Raw genomic sequence first — 21299 nt, 5'->3', positions numbered from 1 at the left:
GTGGTTTTTCTTCGGGTACTGCGGTTTTCCCTGTCATCATTCATTCCAGCAACACTCTCCACTATCATTTCATTCCATCTGCCAGTCATTAAGCATTGCTCCAGAGGAGTGCGACAGACTTCGGCAGACGGCACGATTCCTAACCTCACCACTAGAGGGAGCTTCATTCATTCCATTCTCGACCCTATTGAAAATGGAAACAGGCTGTGGATTTTCATTGTTCTACATAACGTTGGAGATATGATTACCAAAGTGGGTTAGCCTTTGCCATTCTTTCCAGACAGCCGTCAAACATTAAAAACATAAGTTCATACATGCATTGTTTCAAGTTGTTTTACGAAGTGCGTTAACATATTGTGGGTGCTCTTGATATTATAGTAGCAACGAAAAAAGTGTGGAAACTTGAATAGAAAATTGAAGAAAACGATCACTGAAACTGTTAGTTCACTTAGAAGTTTAGTACCGGTAGTGATGATGCAAACCAGTGTAGAAGAGAGAACAGCAGAAAATGTGCTTCTATACAGTGAGGTTAACAGTTAAAAGTTGAACATCAGCCTTTTAGGAGATACTTGGGTCATCCACTGGCGTCTGATTTCACGGAAGATATAGCAGGACAGAGGATCGATCAGGTGCATCGATCTAGCGATGCGATGAAGAAACTGTACTCCTAAGTAGTGAAAATGTCCGGTGGTATTTGAAGGTGCTCAAATACGTCAGGCTTGTGTCAGTAAATTTACTGGCACGTAAAACAACTCCTGCGGGACTAAATTCTGGCACTTCGACATCTCCGAAAATAGTAAAAGAAACGAAGTTAGTGGGACTTACAGTCAGTAGCATTATTATAATAAACAATGAATGGGAACATTGAGCAACAATAACAATTAACTGTCACCTCGAAATGGAAACCAGTATTCTGACTCAGTCAGACAAAAATAAACCTCACAGCAATAAAAGTAGGAATAGGCTCATTGAATGCACTTGGAAGTGGGAGAATCATAATCTAATTAAATAGCAACAATAAAATATTAGCGCTGTACAGATATTATGAAGAAATGTGGAGAGCAATAGGATGTAAGGTACAGAAAGTAAGGGAACCAAGTTTAGTCATGAACAATGTCCTGGAAGACCTATCAGTAGGGTATACTATATTACCTGGAAATTAAGAACTCGCTCTGAAAGATAGTGACATTAAAGCGAACTTCGTATACAAAATAAAGAGTGACATAAAGGTGTAACAATGTGTGCGAAAATCATTGGACACTTGACAAAAAATGGCCAGGTCTGTGTGCCGGTGTAGCGAAGTACAGAAGAAATATAGATCATTAAATTACTAACCCTAGTCAATCAGATACAAGGATAATACCACCGGGTGAGTTTGCCATCCGGTTAGGGGCGCGCAGCTGTGAACTTGCACCCAGGAGATAGTGGGTTCGAACCCCACTGTCGGCAGTTCTGAAGTTTGTTTCCCATGGTTTCCCACTGCGGGATTGTACCTTAATTAAGGCCACGAACGCTTCCTTCTCACTCATAAGCCTTTCCTATCCCATCGTCGCCATAAGACCTATCAGTGTTGGCGCGAAGTAAAACAAATTGTAAAAAAAAAAGGATAGTACCCAACAAAACTTAATCCCTCACATAATGGTAGATGTATCTAGATAAATCTTCAACACTTCAGAATATCAACTGATAATCTGATAAAAGTAATTCATGACGAAGAATCGTGCGGAATTCAAAATAAAATAGTGGAAATCACTAAACTACACAGAAGGGTTTGCTCTGACAACGGCAAGACGTAGACAGATATAGTAATCACGAACAAAAATAAATAGGTGTCCTACTTTTCAAACAGCTCTTAGACGAATATAATGTTGTTATGAAATGTGGATTTGAAGGAAAATGACATGCTGGACTCAATAAAAGACGAATCGAGATATCCTAAAGGAAGTAAATGAGCAATGGAGACTGATAAAGGACATGGAAAGAAAGACGTTACAACTTCTAGGTCATATTCTGAGACTGAAGGAACAATGCTAGGAAGAGGAATACCAAGGAAGACGTACTTCGAGGATGCGAGAAATTTGATGAGATATAAAGACTACAAGGAAGTGAAAAAAGAACAGGATAGAAAAAAGAATGGTGCAGCAACAAGGCTTAGCCTTTGGTGTATGGTGATGATGATAGATATTACTCATGACAAATTCAGATTCTTAGCAGTGAGCATGTATCTTGGTATTAATGATCTGTTTTTGACAAGCCCTATTGGTGAATAATATATAATTCCCTCCATGGGAACTTAGAATTTTCCATTTGGAATTGCTAGGCGGGCAATAATTCCAATGTGGAGATTTATCTCCCGTATGCAGTTATCAGACTGTGCCTCTTATAATGGGCTTCTGATAAGTTCACCTGCATACACCCCAGCGTCAATGGATAGGGTCTGACACATCCAACTCTGATGAGTCTAGTGTCAGACCTAAAACGAAACGTTGGTTAATAGAGCCAACGCCTGAAAAGCCTTACATCTGATCTGTTAATGACGAATTAGGTATGAGTTTAGAAGAAAATGATAAGTTTGTACATTTTTAATTGTTGCAGCAAGTAATTCAAGGTCTACACAAATAGTACGACGTTTTGACGAACACAAGAGGAAAAGTACTCGAACACCTAATAAGAAAAACAACTGCGTGTAAGAAATGAAGAATTGAAACTGACTACTTGCCATAGTCGAAGCGGAACTAGCAATGTAGACTTAGAAATTATTAGTAATTAGTTATTCAACGCTTTCAGTGAATGCAGATTTAATGAATCTTTTCATTTTTCAAGTTCTTTTCAGCCAATGCTTGTAATAGGTTAAGAATACCTCCTGTTTGTGGGGGACGCAGACGAAGAATGTACTCGCGATATCCCCTGCGTGTCATAAGAGGCGACTAAAAGGGGCGACCAAGGGATGATTGTATAAGAACCATGAAACTACTTGTGATTAGTACCATCACGCGGGGAACACCATGGGTCGCCTTTACTTGCGAGTAGTACCACTATGTTAGGTACACAATAGGTTTGTGATTAGTAGCAACAGAGTGTGAATCAGTATGGGTTTTGACAGTACCCACGATTAGCACCACTATATGCGGCACACCACGGGCTTACGTTGCCTGTGATTAGTACCACTACATGAGCGACACCGTGGGTCTGCGTTGCCTGTGGTTAGTACCCACTATGTAAGGAACACCTACCGAGCTCGATAGCTTTAAGTGCGGCCAGTATCCAGTATTCGGGAGATAGTATGTTCGAACCCCACTGTCGGCAGCCCTGAAAATGGTTTTCCGTTGTTTCCCAATTTCACACCAGGCAAATGCTGGGGCTGTACCTTAATTAAGGCTACGGCCGCTTCCTTCCCACTCCTAGCCCTTCCCTGTCCCATCGTCGCCATAAGACCTATCTGTGTCGGTGTGACGTAAAAGCAACTAGTGAGGAACACCGCGGGATAGTACGAGTCCCTGTGATTAGTACACCTATGTGAGGAACACCGGGTATGCGTTGCCCATGGGTGGCGCCATTATGTGAGGAACACCATAGGAGTGCGTTACCTGTGAGTAGGACCACAATGTGTGGAACACTGTGAGTCTACGTTACTTTTGATTAACACCGCTACATAAGAAATACCACGGTTCTTACTTTCCTAGCGATAAGTACCATTATGAGGGGCCGTTGACCTGGATTTTGGAACCCTTTAGACAACAAATATCATCGATTGAGGATTGTGGTTTGGAAGCAGTTCCTTGGTCAATATATACTATTGTTGTAAGATAGTTCCTGGTCGGATCCACTGGTTGTTTTAAATTCATATTTATTTATTCATTCTTCACCATCACGTTTTGAATTCTGGTCAGTGGATGATTTTGGACTGTCAAATTATCATTACATTTCGTCTGATTTCGCACCATTAGGGGCCGATGACCTAGATGTTATGCCCCTCTAAACAACAAGCATCATCATCATCATCATCATCATCATCAATAGTCTAAGAATACCTTGTATTTACACAGCTACTGAACAGTCCTGGTACGAAATGTTCAATAGTTCCCTCTTGGTTCTTTTACCGGAACTTGACAATGGACTGGAAAGTGTCTACAGCTTATTTCATTCCAACTCATCTTAACTATACTAATAAAGGCAGGCTCATATCACCATTCACTAAATTTTCTAAAATATAATCTTCATTCATACTTTCTTTACACGTCTGCGCATCCATATTAGAATACAGCTGTGAACAAAAATATCACAAGGCACATCATTATCATCAAAATACGGTAGAGTGACTTATGAATCATTCGTCGTCTGAACAGAGCATATGATGAACAACAAAACTACAGCGTCAGATTGAACTCGGAAGTAGAGAATAACGTACGGCTTGAAATCAGAATTTCTAGGTGTATGCATATATTTTTGCCAGTTTTTGTGGTAAAGAAAACTGGTAATTTTCACGGGAATTTCATTTTTTGTTTATTCCAAATATCGGCCATCGGTTTCTACACACTTCGTCTGTCATTCAGGTAAGTTATGAATACCATGTCAGAAAAACTGCTTGTGTTTGGTGGCAAACCATTCGTCGAGCCATTTTGCTGAAGTGCTGCTCTGCGAGCGCGTGCCCCTTTGATGTGAAGAGGTGATAGTCAGATGGCGCCAGGTCGGGGCAGTACCGCGGGTGCGCAAGGAAGTTCCATCCAAGCGATTTCAGGGTGTCTTTCACTGGTTTTTCTCTGTGAGACGGCGCATTGTCGTGTAACAAAATCACTTTGCCATGTCTTCTGGCCCATTCCGATCGTCTTTCGATCAATGCGTGTTTTAAATTAATCCTTTGTTGGTGATAGCGTTCTGCATTAACGGTTTCGCCGGGGTTCAAGAGTTCATACTACACAGTACCGCTACCAGAGCGCGCACTGTCTTTTCATATTGAAATCACCACTTTTACATTGTCGAAACCATGTCTCACATGTTGTAATCGTTGGAGCGTGTTCACCATATGTTTCTACCAGCAAATGATGACTTTACACAGCCATTTTCTTTTCATTAAATAAGAAAAGCAATGCGTGCCGCAAATGTTATTTTTCAGGCACAAACGCTGACATGATGACTGAACGATACAACACAGACGCTAGTGTTTTGCGGACTCAACTTGTGTGTGTTGGTAGGTTAATATTAGTGATGTACGCGAATGACGCCTGGAATCGCGAGAATCGGTTCCTACGACTCCGAGGCCGCGTTCAATGTCGCATGCAAGGAATCGGTCCCGCGATGATGTCAGCAGAGAGTGCTGGGCGCACTCACTAGAGTGAGTTGTCCGTATATAAGTGGGGCAAATTCGAACGTGTAATATTTATTATTTCTTATGTATACAACACAGTATGGTATAAATCCCATTTAAATTGAGTGCGTTATTGATCATTAGGTATCAATAATTGTGCCACATAATAATTAAATAACAATTTAACCTTGTACTCTAGAAATATAATTTCACATCAACTTTTTCATATATGCTTATACTCTAATGTGCTTTTCAAATATCGCTTGTGTAAACGTATAAAGTGTGTGGAATTAAGTCACATTTCTAATAAGTACACAACTCAAAGGTAGTGTAGCTGCCTTCTCTTTCATTTAATTTGTAATGAATATTTCATACTACTATTAAATATTATTATGAGAATCTGTTAGAATTACCATTTTTGTTTTCATCATTGCTTAACCCTAGCTAAGGTTTTGGCAGGTTCGATCCTGGCTCAGTCCGGTGGCATTTGAGGGTGCTCAAATACGACAGCCCCGTGTCGGTAGATTTACTGGCACGTAAAAGAACTCCTGTGGGACTAAATTCCGGCACCTCGGCGTCTCCGAAGACCGTAAAAGTAGTTAGTGGGACGTAAATCAAATAGCATTATTATTATTATTAGCTAAGGTTTTATTTTTAGTACAATTGTTTGGTGTCTGAAATATTATTAGTGAGTTATATTATGTCATATTCCATGTACAAGTTCTGATTTATTGACAATCCATTCAATTGATTAGTTTCAAACAGAGAATAATATATTTTGATCAAATTACAGTCGTATAAGACTATACTGAGAGCAGGCATGGGTTGTAGAGTTACCTGGTTGTAAACCAAAACGAACTCACATTACAGAACACATTCGTGCTGCACGTGTTTTCGTATCTGCATCATAGATGGTGCTACTAGTTCCTCGGAGTCGATTCCTGAATCGGCTACCCGATTCCCCAGGCATATGGAATTGACTCTTCGCTACTCCAGTCGCAATCCGTCGCTAGTTAACGTCAGACGAACAAATTGACGTAGTATGTGTCAAATTCATACGCTGCATACTGTTCGCTGGCGCCATCTCTTAGTGAAACCATAAAAGACTTATGCAGGTATGGAAAAATTTTAAGAAGAGTTTCTTTGACGAAAATATTCTCAATTATAACCTGGGAATAGGCGTATTGTTTAAGTTCTGTGTTTCAATAGGAAAAATGAAAACTCGATGCATGTAGTAGTACTACAAATAATGGAGCACACTGTGAGTACAAGTATTAATAATTTCATACATACAGTAGATATACATACTGCTTGTCTGACTCATTCGCCGAATGGACAGCGTTCAGAGCGTCCCGGGTTCGATTCACGGTCTGATCGGGGATTTTAATCGCGTATGATTATTTTTTCTGGCCGGGGGACTGGGCACTCGTGTTTGTCCCAACACTTTCCTCTTCATATTCAGACGACACACTACACTACCAACCACCAGGAAGGGCAAGTCCACGTGTGTGACACAATTTTCACCCGCGACCCCACCGATGTGGGAAAAGCGGTGGAAGAAGAAGAGTAGATATATATAGTGCTCAAGGAAAGTTTTGCATTTTCCCAGTTTAGTACACTCTTTATTTTGCTATGTGTACGCACGTACATGATACATTACGAAGTATTTATACATAGAAAAGTAACACTAAGTCACCTATGTTTAATTAACAAAAGTATATAATTGTTAATATAGGGATTTCGACCAAAAAAAAAATCACTTTGTCGCAGATCAGTACCGCGTATAGCCACGTCAGCTCTGAGGCACGCTTGGAAACTTCGAGGCGCACCAAAGAATCTATGCTGTGCTTGGGCAGATTATCCCCCCGCTTGGATACCAGGTTCATTCAGTTACTAAATGTTAGCAGGATGATTAGGAATGTGAGTAATTGCACGCCATGCATGTACAACGCGCTTCATGTTCGCAATTATGCTGGCTACACCATTCGCTATGTGCCATACGTCTCAAGGAACTGATTGAACACTCTGGCTCGATGAGCACGAGCATTATCATCCACTAGTGTAAAGCCCTCGACCACAGATGAAGCATATCCTGTAACTACGTGTTGGCGGATGTTGGCGGACGACGATGAAACATAATTCTACCGCAAAATATGACGTAACACTATTGTTGCTGATGGCGCTTAACGATGAAGGGCTTGTCCTGTCTGTCATCCGATCGTCTCCAGGCTCTAATACTCCTGTTATGTAGGTCATGCTACACATCAGGAAAGAGCGTATGCTTCCACTGTTCCTGATGTCGCGGACAATGAGTTGTTGCCCACCTCACACGAGTTGGCCTATAATGTGGTTTAAAAGGAGCTTTCGGAACAGCTCTCCTTGATATCAGTCCTTCACTGTGGTGTCCCTCCAAAGACTTTGGTGGAATGAACTGGCAGTAGAATTGGCCCAAATACTTGCTGAATGCAACCAATACCGATTCTCCCTACGAGTTGTTTTGCGTGGACGTCCCATCCGTTGTCGATCAGCAACTATTTGCTTCTCCTCAAACTCTGCGCAAACACTGGAGACATCACTCCGCCTCCCTCCAACACGAGCAGCGACGTCCACTTGTCGCCATCCTTCTTGCAGCAATGTCACAATTCGAATGTGATCGATAGCAGAAATTGTTACTCTTGACGTGTTTATTTCAGTCGTACTAGTGCCGTCTATACACGAATGACCTGGCAAGTGATGGCGTTAAACTCAGCGACTAAGCAAATGCCCCCTATTAGACAATATCGAATTTGATGTGGATTTAGCGTCCCTATGTGTCTCAGACATTGATTGGGCTACAGAGCAACCTGTAAACATGTTTGAGGTACTGTGACACATATTGTGTGAAATGGTAATATGTAAACCTACTTTGCGCACTCTACACATTTACAGACGTTGAGTTTTATTTGTGTAGTGATATTATTACTGTCCGCTTCTGTGGTGCAGTGGTTAGCGTGATTAACTGCCACCCCCAGAGGCCCAGGTTCGATTCCTGGCTCTGCCACGAAATTTGAAAATCGTTACGAGGGCTGGAACGAGGTCCACTCAGTCTCGGGAGGTCAATTGAGTAGATTAGGGTACGATTCCAATCTCAGCCATCCTCGGAGTGGTTTTCCGTGGTATCCCACTTCTCCTCCCGGCAAAATGCCGGGATGGTACCTAACTTAAGACCACGGCCGCTTCCTTCCCCCTTCCTCGTCTATCCCTCCCAATGTTCTCATCCCCCCACAAGGCCCCTGTTCAGCACAGCAGGTGAGGCTGGGCGAGATACTGGTCCTCCGCTCCAGTTTTATCCATGCAACCCGAAGTGTCACGCTCCAGGACACTGCCCTTGAGACGGTAGAGGTGCGATCCGTCGCTCAGTCCGAGGGACAAACCAACACTGGAGGGTAAACGGATTATTATTATTATTATTATTATTATTATTATTATTATTATTATTATTATTATTATTATTATTATTGCTAGCTCCTTGGTGTTGGTGTAGAGTGTCGGATTCCATACGGAAGCCCAAGGTTACTTTCCCGACCAGTTCAGCTATCTTAATTCTGGACGGAGGGTTCGAACGGTCTTCACTCACAATCAAACTATGAGACACCAACAGAGGAATTACTGATACGCAAGGCAGCATGCCCCAACACAAAAGCCTAGTAAAATGGCTGAGGATATTCGTATGTTGACCAGGTGCTCTCTAATACCTGCAAGCTATCTGGCTGGACAGGAGTCGTCTTGGTGGCAGACTAAGGGCTCTTATGGCTTACAGCATATGTGCCACGGTGATTATGATTATTATTATTATTATTATTATTATTATTATTATTATCATCTTGGTTGAATGGTCAACGCTGTGACTCCAGGTTCGACTCTTAGCTGACTGTGGAATTTCAACCACGTAGAGTTAATTCCTATGGCTCGGGGACGGAGTGTTTGTTTCATCATAATATACATCTCCGTTTATGCGTAACACTCATACGAAAAACCACGTAATGGGCACGCAATGATGAATATATCAGGAAGTTGACCCGGTCGTAAAAATGGGAAGAATCCACACATAGGGTTGACCCCAAGAAATTGGGAAATATAGGCCAGCAAGAAGAAAATTAATATTCTTCTCCATTTTTTAGGTATTTTCATGTCACACCAAATCAGATATGTTTTCGACTACAGTGTATTTCTAAAGTGCTGTAAGTGAAGGAAGCAGCCATAAGCTTAATTAGAGTACAGCCTGGTTTGAAAAATGAAAAACATCCAAAACCATCTTGAGGGCTGCCAATAGTGGGAATCGAACTCACTATCACACGAACGTAATCTTACACCTGCGCGGACCAGAAATTACAGCCAACTCATTCTAAATTATTATTATTATTATTATTATTATTATTATTATTATTATTATTATTATTATTATTAATGTGTAAATCGATGGGATGATAAGCTCAGTGACTTAGCAACTGGCTTCCCACTCGGAAGGTTGGTGTTCGAATACTGGTCAATACCGCGTTAAGATTTTCATCTCAAAATTAACGTGATCTCAGGGAGATTATCCGGCCTTAAATCCCCGGCCATAACTGAAATGTGCATGGGTGGCTCACGCGACCCCAGAAATAGCTGGGACGAGCCGAAGGAATGTAATTATATTTTCCGTTCTTAAATGGCGTGAAGAGATATTTCTTTCCTTTTGGCCTGCTCGTTATCTGAAAGAATCCATGTGTTTCTAGACCGTGGATAAGACTAAGCCAGACGCTGTTTCACCCTGTGACTTCAAATACGCTGTTAGCAGTTCCCTTAAATTTGCTTGTTAAGTGGGAGATAACGGGGAAACAAATTTCCGCTCACGAGCTATTATTGGGGGAAGCAGCCTTGTTACAGATGCTATCGAGTGTTTGCTAATCCTCTAATGAGATGTTTGTTGTTGTTGTTTGTTGCAGCGATCAAGGGACTTCCCTGCACCGTTTACAATCGGACTTACGACAATGGGGAAACTTTCCTGCTGGATTGCAGAACACAGTGTGCCTGCCAAGTAAGTCAACATTTTTATTATTGTTCCTATGGAATAATTTTATGCAATAAGTTCATTATCTTTGATATGGTTATAATATATTTTTAACTTTAAGATATCTCTTCATTTTCCGGGCAGAGTGGCTCAGACGGTGGAGGCGCTGGCCTTCTGTCCCCAACTTAGCAGGTGCGATCCTTGCTGAGTCCGTTGGTATTTTAAGGTGCTCAAATACGTCAGCATCATGTCGCTAGATTCATTAGCACATAAAATAACTCATGTGGGACAAAATTTCGGCACCTCGGCGTCTCCAAAACCGTCAAAATATAGTTAGTGGGACGTAAGATCAATAAATTTATTTATTTATTTATTTTCTAGCGAATGTACCCGTGCTTCGCTACGGTATTCTACATTGTATTCGAATATCGAAGTAAATAGTGTGCATGGAGTAAATAAGATTGTTTTAAAATTGCACGTCTCTTAGCGTTATCCGAGGAAGAGCATGGGGAGGTCCCCGTACGTTGTTTCCAATGTAAAGTGTTTGTTATGGATTTGTGATATAACGGCAGGCTCACTTGCCTACTGCCATTCACAATCGAGTTGGGAAGTTTACATTATAATTGCAGGCCCCATTGCCTACTATGCGGACAGAATCGATTTGGGGAGTTTTCGTTAAAATGGCAGCCCCCTTTCCTACTTCCAGACAGATTACAGTTTTTATTATAATGGCAGGCAATTACCCTACTATCACTCGAAATTGAGTTGTGCAGTTATCATTATAATGCCAGGCCCATTTTCCTACTTCCAACCAGCTTACTGCCAGTCACACCAAGTTGGTGAGTTTCCGTCAAAATAGCAGGCCACTATGCCTAATGACAGTCACATTTTAGATGAGGACATTTTTTTATAATGGCGGGCACCCTTGCCTACTGCCAAACACAATCGGGTAGGGGAGTTTTAAACAAAACTGCATGCTCACTTGCCTTCTGCAAGTCAAATCGAGAAGTGAACTATTCATTACAATTGTAGACCTTCCTTACTAATGACAGTTACACAGGAGTTGGAGAAGGAACCCTTTCATACTGCCAGTCAAAGTCGGTGTGGGGAGTACTGATTACAATAGCAGACCCACCCTTTCTCGATCGCTACAAATCGACATCAGTGAATATACACAAATCGACATACGAAAGCATATTCGTGTTTACAATATTGAAGACCTTCATTTACAGATTAACTGCTACTAAACGTACGTCATATCGACAAAGGATTATACCATAAGACACGCCGGATTTAGTGGCCTAAATGGCTGGTCCTATGATATGTCATCTATTCTTGGGTCAGATTGAGTTAGAAACGTGGAACAGGGTAACGTTCTTGTAAGATTATCTCACATTACATTACTTTTCGGATAATTATGTGACAGCTACATACATAGCATTTGGCTCATATATGGCTTCTGGGTGGGCCAATTTTCGTGAAGAGTTTGATGATTCTGTATTTCATATAAGTAATCGAAGGTATGAATTATGCATGTGAAAATTCCAAATTGACTTAACATCCATTAATAGAGAAAAATCAAACGTAAAAGGGATACAGATACGGCAAAAAGTCATAAGACCAAGGTTGTAGATCATTCCAAATTGAACGGAGATTGTGCAATCTGTTATGTGATAGGAATTACCGAAGGTCTGCACCATCATTAAAATTGCCTGCATATTTCGATATTCTTCGGGGATAAAAAGTGAAAAATTTAATGATCTTGGATGTTTTCCGTTCGTTACGGGCTAAAACGTATAATTTTGTCAAATTTCAATTATCTTCTTTTTCTTCTGGCAGATTATGCCGCAATCTGGATTTTGGGCGAGGCGGGTAAAAATTAGGACTTTCAGGAAACTAAACCAAAAATTATGCAGATGGTCATTATTACCCCTTAAAAGGAAAGCTGTACGAAAATTTCGCCAAAATAGTCAGTGTAGAGGCACACAGTCGTTACGATTTGATTTATATAGATAAGGAATCTGCTCCATGTAAAACACCTTTTTGGCTATGTCCGCTGGACTTAACCTGCAAAACTGACCATTCATGATATCTCCCTAATTAATCCTCCTGACGACAAAATGCACATGAAAAAAAAAAAGGTTTAGAGGTGGAATTCCATCACGTTTGGTCGATTTCCAGTCACGTTGGTCTTGTTCTGTATATATTGTGGAAGAGTAAAATCACCATTTCGGTTCCCTATAAACCGCCAGGTTATTTACGTTTAAAACCTACCTTTGGACAGGTGGATGCTAAATATGAATTTTGGTTCGAATGTCTTCAGTAGTTTTCAAGTTGTAAGGAATACGCTTTACACGCACCCGCTCGTGAGTTAAGTCCGATGGGACTTGTACAAAAAAAACGGTCCGTTAATGATATCTCCCTTATTAATCCTCGTATCGAAATGGTGCACATGAGAAAAAAAGTTTAGAAATTAATTTCTACCAAGGCAGGTAGATTTAAATTAACGTTGGGTGTGTAGGCTATATTTTGTGGAAGTGCAAAATCACTGTTTCGGTTTCGTATAAACCCCCAGTCAGTTCAGGGATTTAGAAACAATATTTGCCCTAAAACCTATCAAGGACAGGTGTATTCTAAATATGAGTATTGGTGGAAATACATCCAGTAGTTTGTAGCACTCGCGTACATACGGCGTAATTAAGGAAGAAAATAATACAGTTAAGAAAGTTGAAAGTAATAGAAAATGGATTATAACTGAGGACAGACGGATAACGACAAATATGTAAATGCCAAGTTAATGTATTGGAAAATCAAATGCCCCTCAATAAATTATGCTAGTGTGAGTTATGGATATAATAAAGCGGTAACAGAGGCGAAATTTAGGTCCATTGATTCCTAGGTAAACAAATAATAATAAGATGACTAATGGTGTTATTACTTAATCTATTCGAAGGCGGTTATAACATCCAACGATATTCCGCCAATATCCCGCAGATAGGCCGATTAACGCCTCTCTTGCCTTCTACCTAAGGAACAACCACGAATTTAAAAGCATGATGAGGAAAATGGCAATACGTTACTTCCCTGCTGGCATGCAGTCAGAGACGTTGCCACGGTAACTTGTAGGTTCGTTGTCGGTCTGTCGGTCACTCAATGCAGAGCATGGTACCAGCAGAAAATTGTAAATTTCTCCGTCATGTAAAGAGTAAGGTAAATTATGAACATAACGAAAGTTGTTTATAATGAAGAGACGTTTCACGTACGGTAAACGAAGTTTACAGAAAATCAATAGTATAAGAGAAAAATCCTATAAACCCCCGTCTATTCAATGATTTTAAAATGATATGCATATCGAAACCTTCCCCGGGATGAGTATACTCTAAATATGAAATTTGGTTGAGATCTATCCAGCCGTTTCGACGTGATGGTGGAAAAACCATTCTGGTTTTCCTATAAACACACCGTGTATTCAAAGTTTCTAAAATGATATGCATATCGAAACCTTCCCCGGGAGGAGTATACCCTAAATATGAAGTTTAGTTGAGATCTATCGAGCCGTTTCGACGTGATGGTGGAAAAACCATTCTGGTTTTCCTATAAACCCCCGTCTATTCAAAGACTTTAAAATTATATGCATATCGAAACCTTCCCCGGGATGAGTATACTCTAAATATGAAGTTTGGTTGAGATCTATCCAGCCGTTTCGACGTGATGGTGGAAAAACCATTCTGGTTTTCCTATAAACCCCCGTGTATTCAAAGTTATAAAATGATATGCATATCGAAACCTTCCCCGGGAGGAGTATACCCTAAATATGAAGTTTAGTTGAGATCTATCGAGCCGTTTCGACGTGATGGTGGAAAAACCATTCTGGTTTTCCTATAAACCCCCGTCTATTCAAAGACTTTAAAATTATATGCACATCGAAACCTTCCCCGGGATGAGTATACTCTAAATATGAAATTTGGTTGAGATCTATCCAGCCGTTTCGACGTGATGGTGGAAAAGCCATTCTGGTTTTACTATAAACCCCCCGTGTATTCAAAGATTTTAAAATGATATGCATATCGAAACCTTTCCCGGGAGGAGTATACTCTAAATATGAAGTTTGGTTGAGATCTATCCAGCCGTTTCGACGTGATGGTGGAAAAACCATTCTGGTTTTCCTATAAACCCCCCGTGTATTCAAGGATTTTAAAATGATATGCATATCGAAACCTTCCCCGGGATGAGTATACTCTAAATATGAAATTTGGTTGAGATCTATCCAGCCGTTTCGACGTGATGGTGGAAAAACCATTCTGGTTTTCCTATAAAACCCCGTGTATTCAAAGATTTTAAAATGATATGCATATCGAAACCTTCCCCGGGATGAGTATACTCTAAATATGAAGTTTGGTTGAGATCTATCCAGCCGTTTCGACGTGATGGTGGAAAAACCATTCTGGTTTCCCTATAAACCCCCCGTGTATTCAAAGATTTTAAAATGATATGCATATCGAAATCTTCCCCGGGAGGAGTATACTCTAAATATGAAGTTTAGTTGAGATCTATCCAGCCGTTTCGACGTGATGGTGGAAAAACCATTCTGGTGTTCCTATAAATCCCCCGTGTATTCAAAGATTTTAAAATGAAATGCATATCGAAACCTTCCCCGGGATGAGTATACTCTAAATATGAAATTCGGTTGAGATCTATCCAGCCGTTTCGACGTGATGGTGGAAAAACCATTCTGGTTTTCCTATAAACCCCCGTGTATTCAAAGATTTTAAAATGATATGCATATCGAAACCTTCCCCGGGAGGAGTATACTCCAAATATGAAGTTTGGTTGGGATCTATCCAGCCGTTTCGACGTGATGGTGGAAAAACCATTCTGGTGTTCCTATAAACCCCCCATGTATTCAAAGATTTTAAAATGATATGCATATCCAAACCTTCCCCGGGATGAGTATACTCTAAATATGAAATTTGGTTGAGATCTATCCAGCCGTTTCGACGTGATGGTGGAAAAACCATTCTGGTTTTCCTATAAACCCCCCGTGTATTCAAAGATTTTAAAATGATATGCATATCGAAACCTTCCCCGGGGGGAGTATACTGTAAATATGAAGTTTGGTTGGATCTATCCAGCCGTTTCGACGTGATGGTGGAAAAACCATTCTGGTTTTCCTATAAACCCCCCGTGTATTCAAAGATTTTAAAATGATATGCACATCGAAACCTTCCCCGGGAGGAGTATACTCTAAATATGAAGTTTGGTTGAGATCTATCCAGCCGTTTCGACGTGGTGGCGGAAAAACCATTCTGGTTTTCCTATAAACCTCCCGTGTATTCAAAGATTTTAAAATGATATGCATATCGAAACCTTCCCCGGGAGGAGTATACTCTAAATATGAAGTTTGGTTAAGATCTATCCAGCCGTTTCGCTGTGATGGTAGAAAAACCATTCTGGTTTTCCTATAAACCCCCGTGTATTCAATGATTTTAAAATGATATGCATATCGAAACCTTCCCCGGGATGAGTATACTCTAAATATGATGTTTGGTTGAGATCTATCCAGCCGTTTCGACGTGATGGTGGAACAAACAGACAGACAAACAAACAGACACGAACAATTTTATTTATATAGATTTATTTATTTATTTATTTATTTATTTATTTATTTCACGTTAGTGCTAAATATAATTGCTCAATTCTACTCGTAATTACTGTATTTTTTTTTGCTAGTGGCTTTGCGTCGCACCGACACAGATAGGTCTTGTGGTGACGATGGGATAGGAAAGGGCTAGGAGTTGGAAGGAAGCGGCCGTGGCCTTAATTAAGGTACAGCCTCATCATTTGCTTGGTGTGTAAATGGGAAACCACGGACAACCATCTTCAGGGCTGCCAACAGTGGGTTTCGAACCCACTATCTCCCGGATGCAAGCTCACAGTCGCGCGCCCCTAACCGCACGACGAATCCATCCGGTATTTGTTATTTTTATTACTAGGCCTATTGTTATTTTATAAATTGTTGTCCTCATTTTTATTGTCATGCTGCAAATTCTATAAGCAGTTCGTTGTTATTATTATTTAAATTATTACTATCACCACTTTTGCTATTAGTACTGCTATATTGTTTAATTTTCTCATTTTTTTGTTACCGGTATTTTATCAATATTTATGTTGTTTAATTGTGTATCTTTTTTCATACTAAATGAAATGGTTAAATGTGAGGGAAGACCTTAAGCTCTAACATCACCATGAATGAAGCCGTTATCTACCAACCAAGTTTGCCGTGTGATTTTTGTCGCATAGCTGTGAGCTTGCATTCGGGAGATAGTGGAATCAAATCCCACCATCGGCAGCCTGAAGATAGATTTTTGTTTTTTCTCATTTTCGCAACATGCAAATTCTAAGGCTGTACCTTAATTAGGTCCACGCCCACCGCTATCCTTATCCTATCCCATCTCTTTCCTATCCTTCTGTCACTGAAAACCTTCAATGTCTTAGTGCGATGTTAAACCAATATTAAAAGAAAAAGACTTATCTACATACCAATCAATCAATCAATCTATCAATCTCTCTATGATATAACACTGTTGTATACTTCCATATTTAAAGTCTCCGAGTTAGACGAATTACTGGGTCTACTACTAAATTGCTTTTATTCCTCCTCTGAAGGGGGGAGGCGGGCCTCCTAGACGGTGACGCCGTCTCTCAGGCCAGAAGATTTATACCTGTGAAGGAGATGTGCGGAGACTGTGAGAGGGTTGGCGGTCGTGGCCTATAATAGGAACTGCCCCGGCATTCGCCTTAGTGCAGGAGAATGGAAAAGCACGGAAAACCATTCTCTGGACAGCCGACGGTGGGTACCAGTCCCTCTCCTAGACGAATTAACCAGACGCTGTAAAAATTGCTGATCTTGTCGAAAAGTGAACCCGGGAAAACACAGCACAAGATCTCGACATATCAAGTACCCGAGGAACCCGACAATGTAAAACAAATAACATTAGTCTATTATTACACCTCTTGTAATAGTGATCCTTTATAACACACCAGCTGTCCTAGGAGCTGTAATACCATCTAGCGTAGAAGACTGCCAGCAATAGAGACAGAGCACACTTCGACTAACAACAGCCAATAAGTGTAATATAATTGTTGGTAAGTTTTAGGGTACGTACGATATTGGAGGCCATCACATTTTGTTTCTTCCATCTCAGTTTATGTTGAAGTATTCGAGACTGAGGCTTGCAACCCCTTTTATGATTCGTATTCCCTCATTTTTCTAGTGACTTCTCCTTCGTGCTGTTTCTCTCTCTTCGATATCGTCATAATCAAAAAGAGATAATTACCACTTGATTTTTCAATGTATAAATACAATCAGAACAACTCAACCATAGCCAGCTTGTTCGTTGTTATGACACCTGAACAATATTTCTACGTCAGTAACACTTGTCATCCGTGGATTTGAAATAAAAATCTGAATTCATGAACGTCTCCATTATTATAACTCGTGCGGCATTATTGTGTCAGATAAAAAAGTGAACACATATTTCCTATTATTGTTGTCATGTACAGTCACTAGAGAAAGAATGAGCGCACCTTAAAAAGGGATTATCTTTGAAACAAAGATCAGGGCCTCTCAGGGTGCATGCACCGGTGCCTTGCACGAAGCAATGTGCAAAAGACGACTTGGCTAGGTTGACCAGATTGCAGACTCGTACTCCTTGAGTTTGAGCAATAGCGCTATCTCTCTCTTTCCCTACGCCAGTCTCGCTCACTCTGCCTCTCTACCCCATCCTCACTTTCTCTGCAGAGTTCCACTATCTGAGCCGAGTAGAGCCGAGCTTAGCCGAGTCGCCCCGAGACAAAACGCTGGTCCGAACCGAGCCGAGTCAGGCCGATGCACAGTGCACAGAACCATTGTGCCTCGGTTTGCACGCGTGACTTTTTGGGCGTTTGAGAGGCCCTGACATAGATAATAGAACGTAACAAAAGTTAGGGCAGTGAATAAATAATTTCAAATGCATTAATTTATTAGAAACGCCCGTTTTAGCAAATTCAACTTTTTGATTCTCTTTTAATTATATATATATATATACTTTTAGACACATTTTCAACCTCCAGACTTAATTTATTTACAAATATTTAGCGCTTATATGCTAATTTAATTATATAAATTAAATGCCGATACCAAAAACCACTGATATCATTTATTCAAACTTGAATCTTTTTGTCTGGCACCACAGCGAAATGACACATGACGCTTGATTGGTTAAAGCAAGACGACATTAAATGTGTTTGTAATATGCACTCTTGTGAACGATGCAGTACCAGCGAGCAACGTTGCCGATAAGACATTCAATTCTTGCAACCCACACGATAGTAGAGACCACCAGGATGTCTAACCCGACGCTCGTAACACTTTTATGGGATGCCATTAAATTAAATCTTCTTTCGCACTTTTTCCTACAGTACACAGGCATTGCTCTCTTTATTAGCAAAGTCAAGTTAAGAGTAACAGCTGATAAGATGGCAAGCAGTGTTCCGCACATAACCGTTCATTTGGAATGCACTCTACTGGAAATATTGCTAGTGAACTGGAGGCGATATTGGTTTACTTGGGCTGTAAAGGACAACGTAGCTACTAAAATATATATGCACATAGCAGTTTACTGCCTTTCAACACCCCTGACAGTAAACTGCGTGAAGGAACACAACAACGTGGTTAGAAAGTTATTTCATGGTCGTGTACTCGAAATGACGTCCCAAGTCACACCTTAGAACTGGAAAGACGAAAATTACCCCGGTAGACGTGCTCAAAACGACACGAGGTGTGCATTGAGCTTGGGATGGGTCTCAAACAGGTCACGGTCAGGACGAGAAAGCCCTAAGCGAAAAAGAATAAATAAAACGCTAATCGGTACGGAATTTAGACAATGACGTAATTTTAATTTTTTTCTTTTTCTGCACAGTTCCAAGACATGTGCCATGTCTTTTGTTGGATGAATTTTCAACAATTGAATTCAGGTTTTGCACTGTCCGACTCCTTAGCTGAATGGTCAGCATTGAGACCTTTGGTTCAGATGGTCCCGAAGTCGATTCCCGGCCAGGTCGGGGATTTTATTCGCCTGCGGTTACTTCTTATGGCTCGGGGACTGGTTGTTTGTGTTTGTCCCAACACTCACCTTTTCATATTCGGAAAACACATCACAGTTCAAGCCACCACAGAAACACGCCATAGTTAGTACATCCCTCCGCATAGGGTCGGCGTCAGGAAGGGCATCCGGCCGTAAAACAGAACCAAATCTACATGTGCGACGGAGTTCGCACCCGCGACTCTACAAAATAATTGTAGAAAAAGCGGTCGAAGAAAAAGATGAATTCAGGTTCTGAGCTCTGGTTAATCTCGGACAGTTTCTGTTATTATTATTATTATTATTATTATTATTATTATTATTATTATTATTATTATTATTATTATTAATGACAACGGATTTTTTTTTTTTTTTTTTTTTTTTTTTGAGGCGTATGTCTCACATGGAAGAACTGGTCTGACTTTCACATACAAAATTTCATCATAGAAAAGAGTTGTCCGGCTCCATGGCTGAATGGTTGGCGTGCTGGCCTTTGGTCACAGGGGTCCCGGATTCGATTTCGGCAGGGTCGGGAATTTTAACCTTAATTGGTTAATTTCACTGGCACGGGGCTGGGAGTATGTGTCTTCTTCATTTCATCCTCATCACGACGCGCAGGTGAAATCAAAGGGCCTGCATCTGGCGGTTCGAACTTGTCCTCGGAAATTCCCGGCACTAAAAGCCATACGCCATTTCATTCCATTTCATAAAAAAAGAGCTGTTCACACAGGTACATAGTACTAGAGACACTGCAGGTATGGAACATTTCTCTAGATTTATTTTCTAGAAGACGAGAAGATTTTCGCACGAAAATGTTTTTCTTTGATTTTTCGGTCATTTTGTAGAGTTACGGACGTTGAATTTGGTCGGCACTCAGTCAACGCACTACTTGTCATAGCTCTTTGTTTGCTCTGCTCTCGCTGTTTCTCGGAACGCTGTATTGCGCTATGACATCACATCATGGCCGGTTGGAAATCACTGTCATAGGCACTAACAGCGAATGAGTTGTAAACAGGCTGAGCGACCAATGAACCAAATATAGCTCAGTTTACCTACGTAGATAAACTCATAGACCCGAGCACGTTAAACTGATCGATTTGACTGAGCTGAGGCAAGAGTAATGATTGGGACATACCAAGCTAAAAGATTTATCGTAACATATAGATGCAGGATATGAGAGCTGTTTCCGATTGAGTACTATTAATGGCTTATACCTATATCGAAGTGACGAAAATTGGCTTAGATTTATAGCTTTAATGATGACAACGATTATATTTTATATGGCATGTCACATTGCTTTAGGCCCCATCAAGGGGGTCCTCCTTGGCCCATTTTTGGTACGAATATACATATATTTCTTGCATATGGCTGGAAAATATTTACCTTCACGATTTAATCAGATACTTATACACAACAATATATATATATTAACTGCTGTTCAGGTTTTTTCATTCTTTGCCACTGCTGAACTCAGTCGGAATGTACAAGAGGCTCAATTCTCGTAGGGTGTGAAGTTGCAAGTTGGATGTGAGGGAAATTACATGTTGTTACTGACACGTAAACTAGGTTAATACAGGTTAATTATTTATAGATCTACATCATCATCATCATCATCATCATCATCATAGGTTGTTCTGCCATCCGGCAGGTTTAATCATGGTTGTGACCTCCATATTTCTCGATCTTGTGCCCTTTTCTTCGCTTCTGCATAATCTCCCCTTCTCTTTCTAATGCTGTCTAATAATTGATATCGTCTCCTCCCCATTCCCCGTTTTACTTTTATACAATAAAGGAAATTATATTCTCTGGTTAAATTATCAAAGGTAAATACATTCTTTATTAA

General features: G+C 40.5%; 1 protein-coding gene across 1 annotated transcript in view; it reads left to right on the top strand.

Moving 5' to 3' along the window:
• Ccn overlaps positions 1-21299 on the top strand; it is a 1015103-nt gene that overhangs the window by 607922 nt on the left and 385882 nt on the right. The window contains exon 3 of the mRNA XM_067148009.2: positions 10270-10361. Coding sequence (XP_067004110.2) covers positions 10270-10361 — 92 coding nt within the window. The remainder of the gene's footprint in view (positions 1-10269; positions 10362-21299) is intronic.

The sequence above is a fragment of the Anabrus simplex genome, chromosome 5 (genome assembly GCF_040414725.1).
Source record: "Anabrus simplex isolate iqAnaSimp1 chromosome 5, ASM4041472v1, whole genome shotgun sequence".
Lineage (NCBI taxonomy): Eukaryota > Metazoa > Arthropoda > Insecta > Orthoptera > Tettigoniidae > Anabrus > Anabrus simplex.
The sequence above is the reverse complement of the archived record's forward strand: the minus strand, read 5'-3'. Positions and strand labels throughout refer to the sequence as shown.